This window comes from Manis pentadactyla, chromosome 12 (assembly GCF_030020395.1).
Source record: "Manis pentadactyla isolate mManPen7 chromosome 12, mManPen7.hap1, whole genome shotgun sequence".
Classification (NCBI taxonomy): Eukaryota; Metazoa; Chordata; class Mammalia; order Pholidota; family Manidae; genus Manis; species Manis pentadactyla.
The window spans coordinates 13,493,804-13,516,756 of NC_080030.1; the positions used below are offsets into that span (position 1 = coordinate 13,493,804).

The 22,953-nt window shown below is 51.9% G+C and overlaps 1 protein-coding gene across 3 annotated transcripts; it reads right to left on the reverse strand.

The window, feature by feature from the left end:
• Positions 1–346: 346 nt before the first annotated feature.
• TPM4 (tropomyosin 4) lies at positions 347–21,660 on the reverse strand. 3 transcript variants are annotated; one of them, XM_036876147.2, is made up of 9 exons: positions 21,465–21,660; positions 15,918–16,043; positions 11,763–11,896; positions 9,394–9,511; positions 8,747–8,817; positions 7,720–7,795; positions 6,087–6,149; positions 5,933–6,002; positions 347–1,808 (listed from the first exon to the last, which is right to left on the reverse strand). In XM_036876147.2, exons 1-9 carry the CDS (start codon positions 21,576–21,578, stop codon positions 1,726–1,728), a joined length of 855 nt encoding a protein of 284 aa, XP_036732042.1. In that variant the 5' UTR covers positions 21,579–21,660; the 3' UTR covers positions 347–1,725. The 3 variants fall into 3 exon arrangements, with proteins under 3 accessions (XP_036732042.1, XP_036732044.1, XP_036732043.1); XM_036876149.2 differs by lacking the exon at positions 15,918–16,043 and having other exon boundaries at positions 21,465–21,637; XM_036876148.2 differs by lacking the exons at positions 15,918–16,043; positions 21,465–21,660 and adding an exon at positions 15,397–15,850.
• Between the last annotated feature and the right edge of the window lie 1,293 nt (positions 21,661–22,953).

Genomic DNA, 22,953 nt, shown 5'->3' on the forward strand with positions numbered 1-22,953 from the left:
CAGCTTTAATGTCCTTCTTTATATATGTGACACACAGAAAGCCTTATGCAGGCAGGCCGTATGCTTTCCTAAGTCAAGCAACAGTGACAACCTGCTCCTATCTTGTCTATTAAAATCGTATGTATTCTTCACAGCCTGGCTCAGGCAGGACTGGAGATAACAAAGGACAGGAGCTTTCGAGTTACTGAAGCAAAGTGCTCTTACCTGCCTGAGATCATGATCCTCAAATCATGGTATAAAGCAAATAAATAATATTTGCTAATTACCTTGGCAGTTATCTTTCCTTTCCATCTACTTTTCATTGAACCAGAATGCCTTATATGTCCCAAACACACTTTCACGCCAATTCACGCAAATTGTGGTTTATTTAAAAATTTATTTGACCAAAATGTAGAAAAGTGATACTATTACATATGATACAGTTGCAAGAATTTAAATGAAAAGTGTGGGTCTTACTCAGTTGCACACTTTGCTAGTGTATCTCCTGGGTAGTGTGATGCTTAATAAATAGGAGTGAGGGGCAGAGGATTTGGATAAGCTAGAAGCAGGGTGATTTTTACTCAGAATTGTAAACTTGAGTTGGCCCCCCACACTGCTGGGGAATGTGGAATGTTTTCAGCTCTGAGATGTTAACTGAGAAAGCAGAAATGTAACAGGGCCAAATGTGTAGGCCCGTGTACAAATACTCCATATCCAGTTTAATCAGGAGTTTCTTGGTCTTTTATAAATGTGGTCCCAAAGAAGGAGTGAAAGTCCTAGATAAGTAAATCTTCAATTTGCCATTCCCTGAAGTATAGAGATGAAGTTAGGCCAATTACTTTTGTAATCTCTACTCTGCTGTCAGGCCCCTTCTGCCCGGTATTTGTTAATCAAAAAACACTTTTGCTCAATTATTGATGGCTATTTATTATTGACAGCAGTCTTTTTCACATAGCTTCTCTGAATAGGACCGAATTTTACCATATTCATTCCTGCTGAGTGGACGGCCTCCTATCAGAGCAGACAAGCATTGGTCATTAGTGGAATAAGACATCTGCTCCTCAGAGAACTACTTTAGAATGAAAGAAACATGTAAAAGAACATAATATCAAGGATCTATCCAGAAAATATGTGACCTATTATTACAACTGTTTCCCAAGCATTCTCATGCTGACTGCTCAGAGATGGTCTGTTCGGCATGGTGGAGTGTGGGAAAGAGCCGGGATGACTAGGTTAATCTATGTGTGGTTTCTGACTTCCCACAATAGCCCTTTTTTTTTGTTCTGGTTGGCAAATCCCCACCCATTTTAATGTGATGGTCCCTGGCCTCCTATTGTGTGACCGACAGCAGCCCAGAGTATATTTGCCAGCCTTTTAAACTGACCCATTACTAGATATTGGCACCTGTGTTTTTGAAAGTGTGAGGTGGTCTACTCTCCCAGGAACCAAATGCCCTCAGGCCTGAGAGAGTATGCTCAGTATGAAATACCCTGCCTACCTTAGGGATAAATGCAATTTAAGGATAAAAATAGAGCTGAGAAAGCTGGTGCCACTTGAAGAAAAGGAAGGAATTAGATTTAACTGATGCTCAAAGCTTCTCTGATACAAAATATTTGGCCACGGATTCGTAATGTGCTTGACATTTCCAGCAAAGCGTAGGTGCAATAACAAGAGAAACTTCTTACAAGAGAAGAGAAAGACACGGAGCTCTGGAGTTTCTGTTGGAACAAGACTCTTCTGCTTTGGTTATATACAGTTAAGTTCATTTAGTGTCTGATCCAGTGTCTGATGTAAGCCCACGTTCTCTTCTTTGGCCTGGGCGAGTTTTTCTGGTAAGGATTAAGAGTAGGGGAGAAATAAATTAATAATCACCTTCGTTAAAGGAAAAAAACAATTAGGCTTCTGAACTGCAAACTGCCAGAGTGAAAGTTACAGCAGAGAAAATACTTTGCATTTTAATGATAGCAGAGCACTGTGGAATTCTAAGAGATCAAGTACCACATCTGGGAGTCAGATAAGGTGACAAGATAAAACACAGGGTGCTTAAATTTGAAGTTCAGATAAACAAATGTAATTTTTTAGTACAGGTATATCTCTAATGTTGCACAAAATACACTTTTGCCAAAAACGTATTCACTGCCTAAATGAAATTAAAATCTGAGTGTTCTGTATTTTCTAAATCTGGCAATCCTAGAGTCAGAACACCTGGATTTAAGCCCCGGTTGTGCAGAGAAGTAAGCCATTTAACCTTCCTATGCCTCAGTTTCTCCATCTGCCAAAGATTAACAACAGCGATGTAGGGTATAGGGGTTATTAAGAGGAACAAGCAAGAAATGCCTCAGAACTTATGACATGCTACACAAACGTTAAGATTTTAGTCCTAGATATGGGTGACTTAATCCATTGCCCTCCTAGCACCCATTAATTAGTCCTTGGGCCTTTAGTAGGAAGTTATTATCCTGTAACCCATCTTTCCTTTGGACCTTTTGGGAGTAGCTGTTTAAATTCCAGGCACAAGTGTGTTACTGTGTCTGTGTGTCCACAGTAATGTAGTAAAACAACAGGCAAACGCAACGTGACTGAAATTTAAGCCAGACGGTGGGTATGTTGTTAAATGATTTGAGCTGATGAGACAAATTAAAAAAAAAAAAAAGTAAAATGCCATTCAGAGCTATGCATGCCAGAGCACAAGGAAGAACTGGTTTGCAAGTGAGTGATGGCTCATAAGGGACTAGGGCCAGAACTCATTAAAATACCGGAGGAAAGCAAAATGCCTCACAAAACGTGATGGAATCATTTTGGAAATTTTCAGGGGAGAAAAAAATAAACGACTGCACAAGATGGCAGCCTTTCAGCCACAACTATTGAACCTTTCATTTGACGAGGCACTTAAAAAAATCAAGTGACAATAATCTGGGAGGATTCCATCATAGAGAGAGAGCAGTGGCCTGGACCTGACCAGTCTGGGTAACAGGGTTAACAAATGGCAGCTGTCTGCTCTGTGAGGTCCGATTTCTCCACCATCTCCTTCAGCCCTCAGTAACTGAGATAGATAGCACCTCTATTTTGCAGAAAAGCTAAGCAGCTTGTTCAAGGATACCCAGCTAACAAGGCAGAGCTGGGATTCAAACTCAGGTCTCTTAACTGCAAATCCTGACCTCACTTCACCTTGCCACTTGGTTTCACTGCTGTCTACGTTATTAGATCTGAGATAAATTAACTTTCCCTGTGTTAATTGCCCTTGCAAAGTATGACAGGCCCATAGATTGTCAGCAGGTAGCAGTGTATCTCTATGGCCCTCATGTCTGTAAATGGAGGTCCACTTAGATGCTTTGTTAGGCAGAATGACTGGATAGGCAGGGTTGCAGTTATTTCAAAGGGTGGTGGCTAAATGTCTGGAAAAATCCCAGGAACAAATACGCAGAGAGAGCGAACAAAAACCACCCACTCGTACACAGTCTAATCTTTCCGGGACTGTATGTATGCATGTATGTGTGCATGGCACTGTGTGAGGGGAGTGGCTGATGCAAAAGCTGAGTGGATGGTAGCTGGGAGACCGCGGAGAGGTTTGGGGTGGGAGGGTAGCATAGTTTAGGGGAGAGGTATTTTTGGAGGAATGAGTATAAAGAATTAGGATAGAGGTTCCCACCTGAATAAAAATTACCTGAGAAACAAAATAATAATAAATAAAATAGCATGAGGAATAACAAGCTGGTAGTGATCCAAAATCAATGACCCAGCTGGAGACTGCCACGCCATTCCCAGGCTCAAGGGGCAGGCTGGAAGATGTGGCTTGGATACCAAAATGTGCTTCTGGGACGATCTGAGGTGGCACAGGGGAGAAGTTTGGATTCTCCTGGAAAGATCTATGAGCTTTTGGTCACTACAGGCACAACCTTTTAATCCCAATAGGCTAACCCAAAGCAAGGCCCCTGGTTCTAGTTAAGTATGAGAGGAGATAGATGTCAGCGTCTCGGGCATCTGTTTGGAACGCAGGGAAGAATCCCCTCGCTTTTTTAGTTTGGCTTTCCAGCAGCTTCCACTTCCTTTTCTGGCTAATGGGATGGTCATTAACTCCTTGTGTAGCTATTTTCTAAGGGGAGGGCACAGGGAGTCACTGGTCAACTTCCTCCCAGAACTGGGAGCTGGACAGATATTCATGAACAATGAAGACATAAGGAACTCCAGGAACTGTTCTCAGAGTAAAACACAGAAAAAACAAATACGAAAAAGACGAACGAGGGGATCTAAATGCCGCCGCCGCTGTTTGAACCTGTAGAGTAGGCCCCATTCAAGAGCAGCCTCTTTTTAAACACATACTTGCCAGTTGTTGCAAGTTCTCCTGATTCTGTTAAGCTGCTTAAGAGGCTGCATGAGTCTCCATTCAAAATAACGTCTACCTAAGGAGAAACTCTTACTGGCATGCAGATGCAGCTAGCGAATATATATATATTAGAGCTCATGCCAAACAGGCTTTTGTTTTCACCACATCAGAGAAGAATCACGTGGGCCTAATTTTCTTTTTGAAATGAGCTCTTCATCTGAACCACCCACTTTCTGCTACAGCCACGGTCAAGGGCATCACAGCTGTGGCTCAAAAGCAGCAAGCAGAGGAAATGGAAATGAGAGGTTGTTGTGATGAGGACTACCCATCTTTATTTCAGTCGCACAGTCATAGACACAGTGGACAGAGGCTAGAAAGATCAAGCCAGGAGGCAGGGAACTGGAGCTTCTAGAAGCGCACAGGAGCAGAGGCATCACAGTGAGAAGGCACACGTCAGAGCTGCTTGGACAGAGGGCGGCACCCCAGCTGCCTCTTAGGACAGGTCATGTGCTTGAGAGCCTGGTCCAGCTCCTTGCTGATGGCTTTGTACTTGAGCTTCTGAGCATATAGCTCATTTAGAGGGTGGTGTTCCCCAGGGAGAAAGTTCAGAAGAAGAGGTACAGGGGACAGACGTGAGGATTGGAACGGAGGGCCACAGACGAGCAACGAGCAGAAGAGAGGAAAAAAGTGAGAAAACAAAACACGAACTGAGAAAGCTGCATCCTATGTAAAACAAGTGAGAAAGCAAAAGACCTGTGGAGTGACTTCTAAGTGGTTTGAGGTTCTGCGGGGAATTAGCCAGGACGAACCTCTAAAAGAGGGGTTGGCGGAAATGGCCCCAGCTTCTCCCACCACAGCCTCCCACCCCAGTTATTTCTGACTTTCTATGATGTCATTGAGCCCAAAGGTTATCCTTTGAAATGAGGCATTTTTCCCTTATATGGAAACGTCACTTCCCAAACCAAACACTGGCACATACAGTCCGAGGAATGTTTTGCACCCTTTCTGGGCTGGGATAGGCAGTTTGGAAGATTCTGTTTGAACCCCAAGATTCTGGAATTTCCGGGTTATTTCATGAAGAACACAGGACAGAATTTCTTTTTTTTTTTCCCTGAAGTTGGAACTCCTTAAGAAATTCTGGGATATGTGGGCACCAGCACTGCAGACTGGAGTCTTTCTTCAGTCTCTTACATGCTCTCTAGTTCCTCACACACTGTGATAAACTGTGAGCTCTCTGGGAGAGAGCTTCTGTAAAAATGTAAGGCATTTAAAAAATGTAAGGCGTCTCTCAGAAACACGCAAATCAAAGGGCATTCTAAAGACAAAACAACAACAACAACAAAAAAACCCCAAGCCCCATAACAACCCCCAAACCCAGCCATATTTGGGTCTCTGTATTCACATGTGAAGCTACTTAAGCAGAGATATTTTACTTGAGACATGACAAGCCAAGTCCAAATTTGATTGGCACTGTCCTATCCCAGGGCTTGGGGCTCCCAGACTTGCTCCATCCTCTCCTTTCCCAAGGTGAACAAAGCCCAGCCCAACCTCACAGGCTTCTCCCAACTGTCAGCAGATAGGCCTTAGAGAGGGAGGCAGAGCAAACACAATCAGGTGGTCATTTCATACCTTCCAGGTCATCAATCGTCTTTTCCAGTTTTGCAACCGTTCTCTCTGCAAACTCAGCCCGGGTCTCAGCCTAGAGGAAAAGAAGTCAGTCACCATGACTGTTTCAAACCTGGCCCCAGAGAAACCTGAACTAGCTGGGGGTGACCACACTCACCTCTTTCAGTTTATCAGACACAAGTTTAATCTCTTCTTCGTATTTATCCTCCTTTTCAGAATACTGTGGGAGACACCAAAACACTACTTTAAAAGAAACAAAAAGCCCAAGAAGAATGCAGGCCCCATTCCTTAGAGAAAAGCGGGTGCTTGAAGCACTGTGAATGTGCCTAGGAAGCAAAGCAGAGGCAGCACCTTTCCAGGCACAAGAAATACGTGTGAAACTCAGGGAACCTATAGGAGATCCCTCTGGCGGTATTGCTCTGAAGGCGTGAGCTGCATAACTAGAGATACAAGTATGGTTAGATGGGGCAGATGGGTGAATGGGGATACGTGCTGCTCAAGGCCACCACGCTCCAGAGTTGCTGGCCTAATCTGTTTCTGTACCCTCCACAGTCAATCTGACTGGGCCCCCCAGCCCTGCAAGTTCCTTTCCTCATGACTACCTGTCAGAAATTATGTCTTTCAAGGCTCAATGCAGGTTGATACTAGCTAACACCTTCAAAACTGCATGCTAGGCTGCAAGACATCCTCAGCCCCATCTTTACAGATAAGCAAAAAGAGTCACTTAACAGAGAGGTTAATTTGTGTAGGGTCACATGGCTATGAAGTGACCAAGCCATGACTGGAACCTGACTCTGGACTTCGAGTTCCTGGCCATCCTCATGTTCTCTACAGCATTTTTGTACATCACCAACCTACGACACCTTTCCCAACTTTCCAAGGTCCCTCTGTTGGAAGTCCCATGGCACTTTGTTACTGTGTCAGTCTCTTGTTCACCCAGATTCTTGAGCTCTTCAAGAGCAGCAGCCATATTATCACTGTAACATTTGACCCTGTGGCCTAGGGTAGCATTCGGCATACATATGTGGGCTGCATTCATTCAAATATCCTAATGTTTAACATATGCCAGGCATGATACTAGCACCAAAGATAGGATCTCTCTAAAACAGACAATATAGTCCCTGTCCTTACAACTTACAATCTAGCAAGGAAGTCATGCGATGGAATAATTAATGATAAACATGATCAACCACAGTGATAGGCAAAGTAGGTGGGGCTAGGCAGCAGAGATGCATAATCTGGGAAGGCCTCTCAGAAGAGGTGCCATTCATGCAGAGGCCTAAAGGATGACTGGGGGGTTAACCAAGCAAAGAGAATAGGGAAGGCCACTCCAGGCTGAGTGGACAGTAGCTTCAGAAAACTTGCAGTGATGCAGGAACGTGGGAAGTTTGTTCAGTGCACCTGGAGGACAGCAGGCAGAGGGGGAGTAAGGAAGGATACAGACGGAGAATTCCACAGGGTGGGCCAGAGAAGAGTGTGTGCATTGCTTCTGACATGGTCCTCTCCTGAAAAGACTCCTTTGGGTACTATTTCAACCTCAGAAGCCCAATTCCACCTCTGATACCGGCTGCTCAACCTTCCGGAAAGTATTTCTGGAGGAACCACCCTTACGGGAGGTGGAGGTACAAGCTCCTAGCCACTGGACACCTCTTTCTCTCGTTGCCAGGCATGAAAGCTACTATCGGCAAACGCAAGTCAGATCCTTGATACCCTGGCCTGCTTGGTGTACCTTGGGAGAACAACAGGACGAAGTTGGGCAAATCACCCTCCAACACAGGCCAACCACCTACCTTCTCAGATGCAGCCTCAAGCGACTTGAGATTGTTAGTGACATTCTTAAGTTCTTCTTCCAGGTCACCACATTTTCTGTGCAAAGACAAAGGATTTTTGTGTCCCATCCTCCCTCACTGGCAGGCAATTCCCCTAAAAAGTTTTCAAAAGGAGGAATCCACACTGGCTGGGGCCCCCAGAAGGAATGTGGGGAGCTGTGGGGAGTGGGAATGTTAATGGCTTCTTCTGAGACGTAGTGCTGTGTACTTATCAGAACCCTATCATGCCTGGCAGAGGCGCGGCCTACGAGGAGTATTTGAAAGGTTTGTAAAGCATTCCTGGGCTCCTGCCAAGGGTGAGGCAACAGGACTTGTGAAATCTATGACTGATGAGGCTGACTCCAGACGGAAGGGGAAAGAGAGCATAGGAGGTTGAAAGACAGCAATCAGAGTTTACACCGGACACCCCAGGAAGCAAGCTGGGACTGGATTTGCAAAACCAGATCTTTCTCAGCATGGCGGGCTGCTCTGTAGAGCTGGATTCCAGAGCGGGATTCCTCACCCAAGGCCGACGGGGGAGGCTTTTGGCTTTTATGGAGCTTGTGGGATTCTGGCCAAGCTTCTCACCTTTCCCCCAGGAATGTTACACCAAACAGTGACATCAAGAACAAGGCATTTAAACACTAACGGGGCAGCCTGGCTTCCACCGGCCGGTGCTGCCCTAATGAGGCACACCCTTCTGTGATATCCTCTCGGGGACAATGGAACCTCTGGGCTTCTCTACTACTGCCGGCCTTGCTGCTATTTCTCAATACCTTCCTGGGAAGACTCAACACATGAGCAGCGCTTCCCAGGGTGGTCAGAACAGACAGTCTCCATCTCTTTGTCAGCCACGAAGGCAAAGAGGATGGGCTGAGTGGTGAGTCCCAGGTGCCCATCCACTTGAGCAGAGGTCCTGGTGGGAAGCAGTTCCCCGCCACACCCAACTCCCTCCCACTCCGCCCCAGTTGGTGAGCTGGGTCCCCCTTAGTCGCGCTTTGCCACTCACAATTCGGACACCTCGGCACGCTCCTCTGCTCTCTCCAGCTCACCCTCCAGGATGACCAACTTACGAGCTACCTGCAGAGACAGAAATGATGGACTGAGATGGACTCCCAACAGCCACATCGACTAGTAGGATGCTTGCTCCCTTGCAGAAAGCAAGGCCATGTTCAGACCCTCTGCAGCCTGGGAGCTTTCTGCTGTTTCTTTGACTCGGACAGTCCCAGAGAAGATTTAAATCCTCTCTGTCGGGCCCCAGGAGTGAGGCAGACAGGGAGGAAGGACTCTGTAAGACGAGAGAGGCAGGCAAAAGAGCAGCTGAGCTTTCATGGTCCAAAAGATCCACAGCTGGCGACAAAGATCCCCAGTTTTTGCCTAACTTGTGCCCAAACACACAGCTGCAGGACTGCAAGTGATCGGATCCACTGGTTTCCCCATTAAGTGAAACCAGTGTCACAGGATCCCGCGGGATGTTCTGTCACTGTGGGATATACAGTTTCCCAGCCAAGTGGCTGTGTCTGGAGAAACAGATGTGGACGCAGAAGGAGAGCTGCCTAACCAGGAGCTTCCTCAGGCGGCCCCAGGGCTCCCCCTATCACAGATCCACTTCCGCCCCGCTTCCTGCTGCCGCCGCCATCTGCCAACTCCACTCACCTCCTCGTATTTGCGATCAGCCTCCTCAGCGATGTGCTTGGCCTCTTTGAGCTGCAGCTCTTGAATCTCCATCTTCTCCTCATCTTTCATGGCCCGGTTTTCTATCACCTTCATTCCCCTGCAAGGAGCAACCTCGTCATTACCTCCACACACACACACTGCCGCCTCATTGTCGCCTCCACCCATCTGCTCCCCGTAACATTTCTGACATCTGCCAAGAGCCACACCCGCAAGAGGAAACCGCAGAGTCACTCACATCCACTTCGTCATTCCAGCGGGTGCTGCTGTTAAGTGCCTTAAACTTCACAACTACCCTGTGAAGTAGGTATGTTGTCCCCATTTCACAGATGAAAAAGCCACAGACAGGCTAAGTAACTTGCTCAGGTTGCAGAGCTGGAATTCAAACCCCTGCGACTCGGCTGCAGAGTCCACGCTTGCACCCTATACTGCCTCTCACCAATGAGTAACAAGGCCTACTTGCATGCTAGCAGTCACCACGATGTGACCAGAGGTCTAGGCCAACCTGGGGGCGGGAATGATGGATTCTGTGGCAGTGGGGGCGGGGGCATATGTCCAAGGCGTGGAAGGCTCTTCAGAAGCGAGTCCACAGGTGAACAGCTACAGAAACTTACTCTTTAGTGAGAGAGAGCTGCCCAGGAAGGCCCCAGGGGGGTGGAAGCGCAGTGCAGGGAGACAGGGTGGCCGCAGCACAGGCTGGGCACCTGAATGGCAAGTGAACGGGGCCGGAGGGTTCCAGAAACAGGAAGACGGATGACCAGGTCACAGGTAGGTACCAACAAGGTGAGCAGTGGGGAGGGCCTGCACTGAAGTGGACACACCCAATTTGGAAAGGGCAGTGTCCTGGGGACAGCGGAAGTCTCCTCCAGCTCAGCTGGGTGACCGTGAGACCTGTGGTCTCTGGCCTGCACTGCTTGGAGTGGAGTAGGTGAGATCAGACACCTCCAAACATGCCAACCTGGGGCAACGTGTCGATTGATGTGTTGTGCCTGTGCAGAGCAGAGGACCGTGTGCTCCTTGCTGTCTACTGAACAGTTCATCCTGTGTGTCACTACCACCCCCAGCGGACCTCAGAGCTGCCTCCACACCTGCACAAAGCCTCACCTGCAGCATATGCCCAAGCCTAGAGAACCCTCTGCAGAATTGAGGAGCCCAAAGTGACTTGCCCAAGGCCACATAGTCCGTGGCAGCGGCAGGCCCTGCATCTAGATCCTCCAGCTCCCACGTGTGGAACCTTCTGCCAAAATACAGCAGTCGCCAATGAGAGTGCGAGCAAAGGCCTCTGTTGGCATGACACACACAAACAAGAGACCTTCCCAGCCCCTCTGGCTTTGTCACAGAGGTAGGCATCCGGCCAGGAAGGCCTGGCCCGGGGCACAGCCACGAGCCACCTGTGACTGGGGGCTTCCCGCTGCAGTGGCCCGCTCCCTCCTCAGGTGGCTGCAGCACAGTGTGCACCAGGCTCTCTGCCCTCAGCACAGCTGTTCCGCTGCCCAGGAAAAAACCTCTGGCTCGGGCAACTCACAAAGTCAGTTTTCCAAGATTTCCCATTTGCTTTTTAATCTCTAGTTTACAGTCACAACAGCACAATCAGAAATGCATCAGGAGGAGTTTATACCGGGAAAGCACGATGGATGGGTGAAAGGAACTCCGGTGTGATCGTGGGGCAAATATACAGTGACCACTGGCCCAGCCCACACTGTCTCCACACAAGGAACCCATCTACCACCACACAGAGACAGACGCTTTTGTGGACCACACGGTCTGCCCTCAGTCCTCCAGGGCCTGCGCCAAGATGCGCCAGAGTCATCCTGCCTAGGGGACAGACCGCCCTTCCGGGGGCCCAAACACGGGTTCTGCCAGAGGTGAGGGGCACCGTCAGTTCAACTAATGGTTGACACCAGTGTGCACGCGGCCCAGACGTTCAGTTGTCTCTGTCCACAGGCTCAAGCTTGCCTGACAGCATTGCCAACAATCATCCCTGCAGACGACCCACTTCCAGTTTTCATCTCCAGTGTCCACCCTTCTCGTGACCCTCTGGAAACTGATGTCTTGAGAACACAATGAGACACAGAGTGGCTTTCAGAGAGTAAGCGTGAAGAGGCGCTCTATAAACTGATCGCCAGCAACTGTCAAATTTGCAATCTTAAGTGCCTATTTTTTGCCTTTCTCTACATGTTGGGAGTTTTTCTGCTTCACCACCAGTGACAAACACTTCTACACACAGCGCGACGGTTTGCAAGGCACACACGCACATCCGTGTGATTTCACTTACTCGCACCCTGGCTCTGGGAGGTCAGCTGTACACTATGGTCCCCATTTTCCAGGAGCAAACGCTGATGCGCCCTTACCTCTCACTCTCATCTGCAGCCTTTTCCGCCTCCTCCAGCTTCTGCAGGGCTGTGGCCAGTCTTTCTTGAGCCCTGTCCAACTCCTCCTCCACAAGCTGGATGCGTCGATTGAGCGCCGCCACATCCCCTTCGGCCTGGGGAGGTCAGAGATGCAGCCAGATTAAGATGCAGCAAGGCCATCCAGCAGCACTCGCCCCCACTCACATGGAGCCCTTCCCTCAGCTAACACCCCTCCCCTGCCAAAGCCCACCCAGGAACCCAGGTAGTAAGGCGTTTGCTCTCTCATCTGGAGAGTGTGAGTGTTCTGTATGATCCTCCCTGAGTTTGTCAGGGACCATCCACCTCTCAGGAGAAGGGATGAGAGACAAGTATGCTAAGTGCTGTAAGCCGACAGTGGTGGCCTCTCTGTGGGATTTCTAGACAGTAAGTAGGACCACGAGTGACCCGGCTCGCCCTATCATATAGTAAGCTCCTAGTCACTGGAATGGTAGAATATGGAAGCCTCAGTTAAATGGTGTCCATACAACTAGAAGGAGGGGGCAGCCCGTCAGCACACCATCCTTAACAAAGTCTGGCCGAGATAATAGGACAAACAGGTGTTAGGAAGGAAAGAACATTTGGCTATGGGGACAGAAGAGATGTCTGAACAGTGTTCCTGGTTATTCAAGGTGTTTCACCTATACGGAAGGTGATGCAGGGGCGCACATACAGGTTCAAAAGTGTGGGGTCAGAATCCATTCTGCCCGTTTGTAGCCCAGAGGCACTGGGCAGATTGCTTCACTATGCTGAGCCTCTTCATTACTTCACACCACCACAAGGACTGTAACTAAAGGGCAGGACGCTGAATCTAGCACATGGGACGCCCCACCAAAGGTAGCCCTTACTGCTGTGATTCCACCTCATGTCATCCTCTTCGTATCTCAGCCATTTTGCAGATGGGAAAACTGAGAGGCCCAGCGAGGAGACGTGGTTTGGTTTTGTTCAGTGTCCCAGAGTGAGTGAGGAATGGCCTGTGGAGCCCCAGCCCAGGGCTCTTCCCTTGCTGAACCTGCACCCTGAGCCCTGCGGAGGCTTTGAAGCTAACCACCCTTATGAAGGAATACTGAGAGCTGGTGAAATAGGGCTTAACTACAGGGAGACATGAGGGCCCAGGTAAAGACACACTGGCTTCTTCATATGGAGACAAATAATCTCCAAATCGGGGACGGCTAAGGAAAGTAAGAAACTGCTCCTTCCCTGGCTCCCTGAGTTTATACAGCAAGAAATGGAGTGACAGAATGAGGCCCGAGTTCGTGGACAAAGAATCAGGAAACTTTCTTCAGCTCCAGGGCCTCAGCAGCAGAGCAGGGAAAACACTCGAGGGTCTTCCTGATCCCAACTGCCTCTGAAAACACCAATTTGGAGAATCCATGAAAACCACTATGAACTATTTGAAGAAATGTCACCCACTCCTTCCCCTGAGTGGTGCTTGATTCATGAGTGGACTTTTTTTTTTTTTAACCTGAACCTCACCAGGGAACTCTGAATCCTCACAACCAGGCACTGGCGCATTTCCAACTGTCTGGAATCGCAAGAGCTCTGACACATTCATCTATGGACATCCGTGCCTACACATATATACGTATTTTTGAAAAACTGCTAGTCACTGCTAGTCATTTCAGGCTCCACCCCTTCCTGCAATCAAAGCTTCCACACTCTACAAAGGATTTCCCTTATAAGGTAAAAGAGGCTTGCTAGATACATGTGGCAAAGGAACAGGAAGATGTCGGTTAATCACACAAAAATCTAAATGAAACCAGCTGTTGGGAGGCAGACCCACAAGTCTGCCACACGCAGGCTCTTGGGTTTCTCTACAAGAGACAGAGAAAAGAGGTTTTTTTTTTCCCCCTCTAGGCTCAGTTCCTCTGCCCAGGAACCTTCTTCTGAGCATGCTTTGAAAAAGCAAACTTGTTAATAAGTTCGAAACTTTCAAAAACCTCTCTCCTCCCAACTGGACTGTCCCACTCCCAAGTTTTGGCTCCAGGTTTGAGGGCCATTTTTAAGTAGAAGTAATTGTCCTCCAGCGAGATGACTTGGGATGAGATCAGAGGGAGGGTTCTGCCGGTTACGTGTGTGAAAGAGGCCAAACCAGCTACTGTTTGAGACTTAAACTGCGTTTCTGAGGCCTCTACACGCCAGAGCAGTCCTTACAGGATTAAACACTGAATCAGGCCAAGGTTGTAGCAATCTGGGGCTCTTCCAGAGGCTTGTCAATACACACAGCAATTCCATCTGGCTGTGCAATTTTTCCACTTCTGGGGTCCCACTGAGTCTCAACGCTGCAGCTTTCGGGGGCCCTGAGTTCACCCTCTCCTGCAGCTATCTTGCCTCTGAGACTAGGCGCACCCAGGCACCCAGGTCTCCTGACCCAGCAAACTCGTATTTAATCTGTAAGACCCTGCTCAACCTCCACTTTGAAGCCTACCCCACTGCTTGAATGCTTCCCCATCATGCTCCCATAACAGACCACAGAGCCCCCTGGAATACTGATCAGCTTTGTTTGTTATGTTCCCCTTACCCGAACTCGGCCGTGAGCTCTCCTGGGGGTAAAGGGGAGGAAAAAACGAACAAAACAGGAATCCAGCCCCTATGTGCCAGATGGCATGCAGGAATGTTTTACTCCTGGGACCCTCCCTGCTATCCTTGGGGGTCAGCATTCTCCTCACCCAGATTTTACAGGTGGGGAGACACGCTCCTATAAACTAGGTACCAAGTGACACCAACTAGGATTAAAATCCAAATCTCTCCCCAGCCCTAGGATGTGCCACCCTTTGTCCAGGCAGGGAGGGAGAAAGGGCGGTGAGGCACCCTCCTCATTCGGCCCCATTATCTGTCTCAGGCCCATGAGAAGCAGGTAAGGCACACTCAACAATCGTCGGCGGAGGGCCCTGAGCTAACAACATTCCAGGGGTCTTCTGGAGAAAGGAGGGGGCCCGCAGAGACCAGCAGCGCGGAGAAATGCCTGCGGACCGCGGCTTAACTCCCGCTCCCCCCTCCCCCGCCTGGAGCAGACACGTCGCCGCCGCGCCCCTGGGGTCAGCTCAGCAGGGGCCGGGAAGCGCGAGAAAGTGCCATGCCCGCTCCGACCGGCTGCCCCCGGTCCGGACGGGCCAGTCCGACCCCAGACAACGGGAGTTCGGCGTTTCCCTTCACTTCCCGCCCCTCCATCCAGTCGCGGGTCTCCCCGTGCCCCCCGCCCCCGGACCCCGGCGCACGCTCCGAGCCGGACGGCAGCGCAGTGCCCCCCCAAGCCTCCGCCCGCTCCAGGGTCGCGCATCCCCCTCGGCCCCATCCCCCCATTTCCTGCTCGGCCAGCCCCGCCCGGACTGAGTGCAGCGCCCCCTCCCTCGTCCCGGGCTGAGGAAGGAGGATGGCGGCGGAGGCAGGGGTCTCAGCAGCGGGTCAGGCCTCGAGGGTGGGGGTGCGGGCCCGCGACCCGGGGATGGCGGGGCTCGAGAGCTGCGAAGGCGGGCCCAGGGCGGGAGGCAGCGGCAGCGGCGCGCGGGGAGCGCGGCGAGGGGAAGAAAGGAGGGCGCACCGGGCCGGGGGTGCGGGGTAGGCAGCGGGGCCCGGGGGTGCGGGCGCGGGCTCTCACTTTCTCGCGCCGCTCGCGCTCGCCGTCCAGCTCCCGCTGCAGGCCCTGCGCGCGGTCCTCCGCCTCGTCGGCCTGCTGCTGCAGGGCCTGGATCTTGCGTTTCACCGCCTCCAGGGAGTTGAGGCCGGCCATGGCGCAGAGGCGCGGGGGCGCACGCAGCGGGCGGTGGGCAGCGTTGGGCGGGCGCTCGGCTGGGCTCCGGCGAAAGCTGCAGCGGCCGCACCCCGGCCCCCGAGCCTTTGCCAGCGCCGGGTCCGCCCCCCACCTCTCCCCGCCCCCGGCCCGGCCGCCGTCGGGGCGATGAGGTCACCCGGCCCTGCCGCCGACGTCAGCACCGCTGGGGGAGGGCCTGACGTCGGCACCGCTGGACGCAGCTGCTGGAAAGGGCCCCTTTTCGGGACTTATTTGGAGAAAGCGAGGGGAGGCACCGCCTTCTCCTCCTCTTCCTCCGGCGCTGCGTGCCCGCCCAAACCCAGGGCTCCCGCCAGCCCTGTCCCGGGCACCCGTTACTGCGCACGTACTTCGGAGGCTTTCGTCTCCGTCAGCTCCAGCTTCTCTTGCGCGTCCTTCAGGTTCTCCGAGTATTTGTCCAGCTCGTCCTCTCTCCCCTTCAGTTTCTTCTGGAGGTGTGTGAGCTCCTCCTCCACCTGGGGACAGATAAGGGGGACGCGTCAGCCGGGCCGTCCCCCACATTCATAAGAGTCCTCTTTCTCTGGGCCTGTATTGGTAAAGTTATAACATTTCCAGAATATCTCGCCTGGCTTTGGTACATCTGCATATCAACAGGCGTTCAGAGGTGGAGAGAAGTGTGGCTTTAGTGCATTTGCACCATTCCTCAGGGGTGAAGTTCCTCTTCATATCAGTGGGTAATTAATTACCTGGGCAGGAGGGCTGATCTGTACCTGAGAGGTGAGGGGAGGGCCCGTTTTGCTGCTGCTGGAGCAGGAAAGAGAGAAGGGTCCAGACTGCGGTTTTATAAGCAATAAACAGATTTTAAACTTTATTTCTCCTTTTGACTGATTTCAGGTTTCAGAGGTATTTTGCCCCGGGATTTCCTCTCCCTGGACTTAACAGCCTGTTTCTTCATCTGCAAAACAGATATAGCAATACTATATGTGCTGCTCAAAAATGCCTTCTGTTAACTATGATTTTTACATCCATCCCTTGTCCTGGGACCCCCTGGGCTTATCTCTTTTGCCACCCCCCACCCAATACTCTTGCAGATGGATTACAGGTTTAGGGAAACAAGTCCGGACCCGTTTCCCAGACACGTTCAATTTTGCACCCCAGTTTCGGCTGCCTCCCGGTAATCCTGGCATAAGCAGGAGGGATTTTCATACTCTGGGCCTGTATCATTTCTCTATCCCCAGCTTATCCACTTATAGTTCTCCCAGGACGCTGGCAGCAAGACAAACTTTCTAAGTGTATGTTTGCCCTCCCCTTGCCTAGAACCTGCCATGGCCCCCCACTGCCCAAGAGAGTGGTTCTCAGACTGTCTCACAAAATAGCTTCAGGTGTTGAGCTCCCCACACTTCCTGGACTTTGAGGGCGTGGCTATAAGGGAGCTACCCCTACAACAACACTTTCTTCCAAGGTTCAGGTTAAATCTTTTAAATTCTTGCACATCTGGCTGGTGTTATTTTAATAAAAAATGTCCCCTGCATTCCCCCAAATTTTCAGTCTTTCTGAAAATCTTTCGCTTCTCCTGAGAGTCTTGCCCCCTCCCAGCACCACCAGTTTAAGAAGCTCAGGTCTATGGAATACAAACCACCTCTCCGTCAACATCACCCTGACCACACCAGCCAAGCAAGGGTCGGTTCCGGAAGCCTCTGTCCCCTTCCAGGCCGTACCTCCTTACCCTGCCCCTAACTCTGGACTGGGGTGGTCCACCCAGCTCCTGCTTTAATTGAATTTATGTCTCTGATGGTTTGACACCTGGTCCTATCCTTGCTCCCGGAGCAGACAGATAGCCCCCATTGCTGCCCCCCCCTCCACTCTCATCCTCCTGCTTCCTCTCCTCACAGCAAAAAGTGCACAGAGGTGGAGTGACTTTCCCCAGGTCACACAGCTTAGGATTTGAACCTACTTCACGCCAGGCCTGCTTTCCTGCCTCCCTCTGACTTCCTTCTTTTTTCTCTTCTTTCCTGAAGAGGGCATGTTACAAAAGCTGCACCTGCAGCTTCTAGATCAAGCTCTGAATCCAATCTGGGTTACATGCTCACCCCTGAGATGGTGTGCAAAATGTGCCAGGTGCTGGTGTGTGTGTGTGTGTGTGTGTGTATGAGTGTGCACAAATTCTTAAAAGGGCCCTGCCTCAGGACAGTATCCCCCAGTCTCCCATCTCCAGGGCTGCTGAGTGTCCTGCAGCTTAGCTGGGGATGGGGAGAGGGCGGAGGGTCAGAGGAAGAAGTGGGTGGCAGCAGCTCAGGCCTAAGTCAGGGTCTCTTGGGCCTGACCTTGACCTCCATGCCAGAAGCCTGACCCCAAATCCCAGCTGTATGATCCCTGTTCCCTTTTCTGGCCTCAGTTTCCTCATGTGCAAGATGGAAGCCTTCACGTGATAGTTTCTGAGCACTCCAGCAGCTGATTCAAACTTTTGCCTTCACTGAAAAAATGAGCCAACTGCCTTAAAGACAGGTCAGCCTGACCCAGCATCCACCTGACTTCCTTCCTGATCTGTGGCATGCAGCATTTACTAGATGCCAACTCTGTGCCAGGCACAGCACTCTCTTAACATGAAACAGTGAGATCGAGTTCTGCAGCACTGAGCTCAACCAGGTATAAAGATGGTTGGGTTTTTTATGACTTTTTCCAGCAACGTTTGCACAATAAGGGGTATGAACTGGGGTAGGGAGGGCAGGGGCTATGAAGCATTTAGAATGTGCCAGGCATATTATCAGTGCCATATCACTGAAGCCCCATGTCACAGAAGGGTAAATAATCTCTGAATGCAGAAGGGACTTGCCCAAGTCTGTACAGATGGGCAATCTGAACCCTTTTCAGACTGACTCCATAGCTGGTTCGCTTGACTGCCTAGGTTCTGCATGCTCACCGCCTGCACCCCGTCCTCCCACCGACCTTCCTCACCAGCACCAATGTCCTTTCCTCTACTACCCTAGGCTGAGCCCTCACCATGTCCTCAGGCCTCCTAGTCCTTGTCCCTTCCTCTGGCCCACCCAGACCCCTGAGGCTGGGGGTGTCCATCCATGTTTGCCTTTGTCCCCCGCAGCCTGGAGTTCCTTGGGCAATGGGCCTGGGGCTGAGGTCACTCTGAACCCCAATATCGCCCAGCACAGGGGCTGAACCTGATGCTCCCCACGGGACCTCAGGGGAAATTTGCAGAACAAATCAACACCATCCCTGACCCTTCCGTGGTTGGAGCTGAGTATGAAAAATAAGACACAAATCACTGTTGATTTATCACTTCTTTCCCTCTACCTGAGTTCCAAGCACAGATTGTGCTGGTGTAGGTGCCTTGCTGGGGGGGTGGAGTCTTGCCTGGCTCTGGTGGGGGGGTCTCCTTCTCTGGACCTCAGTTTCCCTGCCTTTAAAACAGCTGGGAGGGTTGTACACCTTAGTTACCGCAGTGGGGCCTTTGGGCAGGGCCAAGTCAGGATGCAGGGTCAAAGGCCAGTTGTGGCGGATGTCCCTGCCCTGGGAGGAGAGAGTGGGCAGGAAGCAGGCAGGCTGGGCCTCACGATCCTGTTCCCACACTGGACAGACAGGGCCCAGAACCGGTACTTTGCCGTAGGGTCCCTGAGGGTCAGCCTGGCCCAAGACCCATGCTATCTGGCCTACTGAAGTGGAAAAGCACTCTGGGTAAGTTGAGTCCTCACGCTTCCTTGCCTCTGTTCCCACGGCGGTCTGACTTCTGCTCTGAACCTCGGAGCTTGGGTTCTGTGCCCATCCTTTAGAAGGCCACATTTGCCCCATTTCATAGATGAGACGACTGAGAGGTCAGAGAGAGGCAGCGACATGCCCCAAGTCACAAAGCTAGAAAACAGTCCAGCCTGGATTTGAGCCAAAGTCCACCCCCATGGGCAGCTTTGTGGAAAAACAAGAACAGAATGAAAATCCAGCTGGAGGCTAGAGAACCTGTCCCTGCCTCTTTGGCCAGACAGCTGGCCGGAAGCTTTCAGGCGCCTTCCCCTTTAAATTTGTGTCTGCCTTGGGAGATGGTGCTGTATCAGTCACTCACACTTCAGTGAAAATCAAATCTATAAATTTGTTTTTCTCTAAATCCCTAGTTAGGCCCCTCACAATGAGGGCTAAAAGCTGGATGGAAGCCAGTAGCCCAGGGCCATTCCAAGATGGGAATCTCTTTGTCAGAGGCAGGCGCAGGGCAGTGTGTCAGGGAGAACCGGGTGGGGCTGGCCTGTGCATGCTCACAGGTGCCTAGGACAGCCCCAAGGCGCAGGGGGGATGGGGAGGCCCGGGGAAGTAGGGCGGGGCAGGAAATAATCTCATATTTATTGAGTGCTTACTCTGCCCCAGGTGCCTGGACAACGGCTCCCCCTGCGTAGCCACCTCTGATCCTGTGGCAGTCGGAGTCACCACGGTCGCTTCCCCATCTCACGCATGCAGTCAACGGGGCTCAGAGAGGGGAAGGTGTTTGCTCCATGGCTCAGTGACTGAGCTGTGAACAGGCCTGTCTGAGCTCAGAGCCTCCTTTTTTACCAGCCTGTCTCCTGGGTTGGGCAGGGCTGGGCACTTGGTGTCACCATCCTGGGCAGCTCCTGGGCCTTTTCTGAGACCCTGATGCTCCTGAAGGCTTGGTGGTTGAGCTGGGGCACGTGGATGAGCCCCATGGCCGGCAGGGTGCTATGGAGGAGACAGGACTCTTTCCATGCTCCCACTGGCTGCTCTGGCCCGCAGACAGACAACTGGCTTTGGCTTTGGCCCGAGCTGTGGTCTTGGCACGGCTCAGCCCAGGCCTCTGCCCATTGCCCTGCCCCCACTCACTCTCTGATACATCACTATTGCTGGAGACTGCTGGGAATCTCCTTCACAAAGCTTGGTCCAGGGCCTCTGCCTGCCGTGGGCGCCACTGCCTTCTCCCACCAGGGTCACAGCAGGTGAGGCCGGGGCACCCCAAATACACAGAGACACATGGAGATTCTCAGGTTCACCCTCAAATCTCCAGCCACCCTGGTCCCCAGACCCTCACCCAGCTGCCCCTGCAGCAGGTCACATACCCACACTTGGCCACTCTCCTGGGCCATCACCAATGTGGTCCCTCACCTTCACCATCTTGTCACACCTGGGTATGTCCTGACATGGGGACAGGGTCACCCATACACACGGCTCCGCACTGCCACCCTCACCTTGACACACACGCGTGCACACACACACACACCAGAGAGCCAGACAAGCTCACGTGTGCCAACACACAGCCACCTTGATGCACACACACACTCACCCTGACACATGCACATTCCATTGCCGTCACGCCAACTTTTGCTCAAGTACACACACAGCCAGGCTCTGTCCCATACCCACAAGCCCCTGTTGATGCCACCAACGCACACACAGACCCACAAACATGCCCGTGGTCTTCACACCCACTTTCCAGCAACCACACACTCGCGCCTCTCTGCACACATTCTCTTGGCCTCTGCACACTCCCCTGAGCCAAAACACACACCACGCACGCACGCATGGCATATGTGTGTATACAGAAATGCTCCAAACCCACAAATACACCTACAGGCACGTACGGCATCCCCCAAACACCCCGTCTAGTACACCTCCCCGACGCTGATCCTCTCATCACAGCACACTGCACACACACTCGCGTTTGCACACACACACCTGGTACATACAAACACCCCCCTCTCTGTCTCATGCACTTTGCTTCCCTGGCCTTGCTGGAGGTGGGCCCCTTTGTCCCTCTGCCTCCCAGCCCAAAGACTCTTGGCAAGACCATGATCCCCTCACTCATTCTCAGCCACAGCATCACCACATCCCCCACCAGCCTTCAGACGCCAAGTAGTCTTGCCTTCTAGGCCTGGGAACCAGCTCAGAGAGGTCGCTGGGCATCCCGGCGCAGCCCAGTGAGGGCACCTCACCTGTTTGCACTTCTCCTCAGCGGCTTTCTTATCCGACTCGGCCTGCTCCGCCCGGTCTATGGCATTCTCCTTGTCCAGCTTCAGCATTTGCATCTTCTTCTTGATGGCCTCCATGATTGGGCGGTGGGGTGCAGGTGTGCAGGGGCTGTGCGGGGGCTGAGTGAGCAGCCGGGTGGGGCACAGGCCCTTATAGCTGCTCGGGGTGTGCCGCCCTGCTGCCGGGCGAGTCTTGGAGGAGCCCCAAGCCCAGGCCGGCTGGGCCAGCCACCACTCGCTTGCTCAGGAGGACTTGGCCAGCTCACCCGCTACCCGGCAGCCCTTGCCTTATTTGGGCCTAGGATTTTCTCAAAGGGAAAAAAAAGAGGCCCAACCCGTTTCCATTTTTAACCTGGTGGCACAGGCTGTATGTCGGTATGTGGCACAGTGCTGGCTGGGGAGGACCCTGGTGGCCTGCAGGCTGGCCTCGATTTCCCCTGGCAGTGGCTGGGTGGGTCTCAGAGGGCTTGTGAATGAGTGCAGGGTAGGGGGCAGGTGGGCTGGGGGGGTCCTGACCTCCCTCCTCCTCCAGGTACTGGGGTCAGGACCCCATCCCAACTCCTGCTCCTGCCCCAGGGGACTCCTTCTGGAGAGTTTCTGTCATCTCCTCTCTCTCCCTGTCGGTGATTGTCTCTGTGTCCCCCTCCATCTCCCTCTCTCTGTCTCCCCATCTCTTGTGGTCTGTTTCTCTTGGACTCTCCCTGTATCTCTGTCTCTCTCCCCATCTGTCCATGGCTCTGCCTCTCTCCCTTGCCCCTTAGCGCCCCTGGATCCCGTCACCGCGGTGAGATTGACTGGGGCCATCTCTCAGAAATTCTTGGAAACCAAGCCAGGCCCTCGGTAGACCAAGCCCTGATGCTCTCCTCAGACCTCGTGCCCTTGCTTCTGGCTCTGAAGCCTGCTGTCCCCAGCATCTGTGGAAACAGGAAGTGGCCTTTGCACCTCAGTTTCTCCCTCAAGATGGCTGCCCACTGCCTGGTCCTCAGTGTGGGGCTCCCAGCTCCTTCTCTGCAGGGCCTCCACTTTCCCACCTCAGGGCCTTTGCACGCACTGTGCCCCTACCTCCCTGCTGCTTGCTCTTTCCCGCTGCAGCTGGCACAGGATCCTCTGCCTTCAGAAAGGTCTATTCACTCTATCACTCACCTCGCAGACACAGAGCGCCCCTCACGGCCTGAGCCCCAGCAGCTCATGCTCAGCACTTGGAGCTGCTCCTGTTATTGTTTCATCCTAGTTTGGACTGTGAGGTGCTTTGGGCAGGCCTGTGCCTCGCTCTCTGCATGGCTGGTCCCCAGAAGATCAGAAAGTCCTTGTTAATTAAGATGAACAATTCCTGCCATGGCGGGAGTGTGGGTGACATAGGTGAATGGGATAAAGAAGCACAAGCTTCTAATTATAAAATAAGTTACGGGCAGTGACGGCACAGAGAATATAGTCAATGATACTATAACGTATT

Excerpts from the sequence above, each read along its gene's own strand:
- TPM4 (XM_036876147.2), bottom strand. The coding sequence starts at position 21,578 with ATGGAGGCCATCAAGAAGAAGATGCAAATGCTGAAGCTGGACAAGGAG. Across the intron at positions 11,897-15,917 it reads CGGAGACGAAAGCCTCCGAA|GCCGAAGGGGATGTGGCGGC; the intron begins GTACGTGCGCAG and ends TGACCTCCCCAG. Across the intron at positions 9,512-11,762 it reads GCTGCAGATGAGAGTGAGAG|GGGAATGAAGGTGATAGAAA; the intron begins GTAAGGGCGCAT and ends TGCTCCTTGCAG.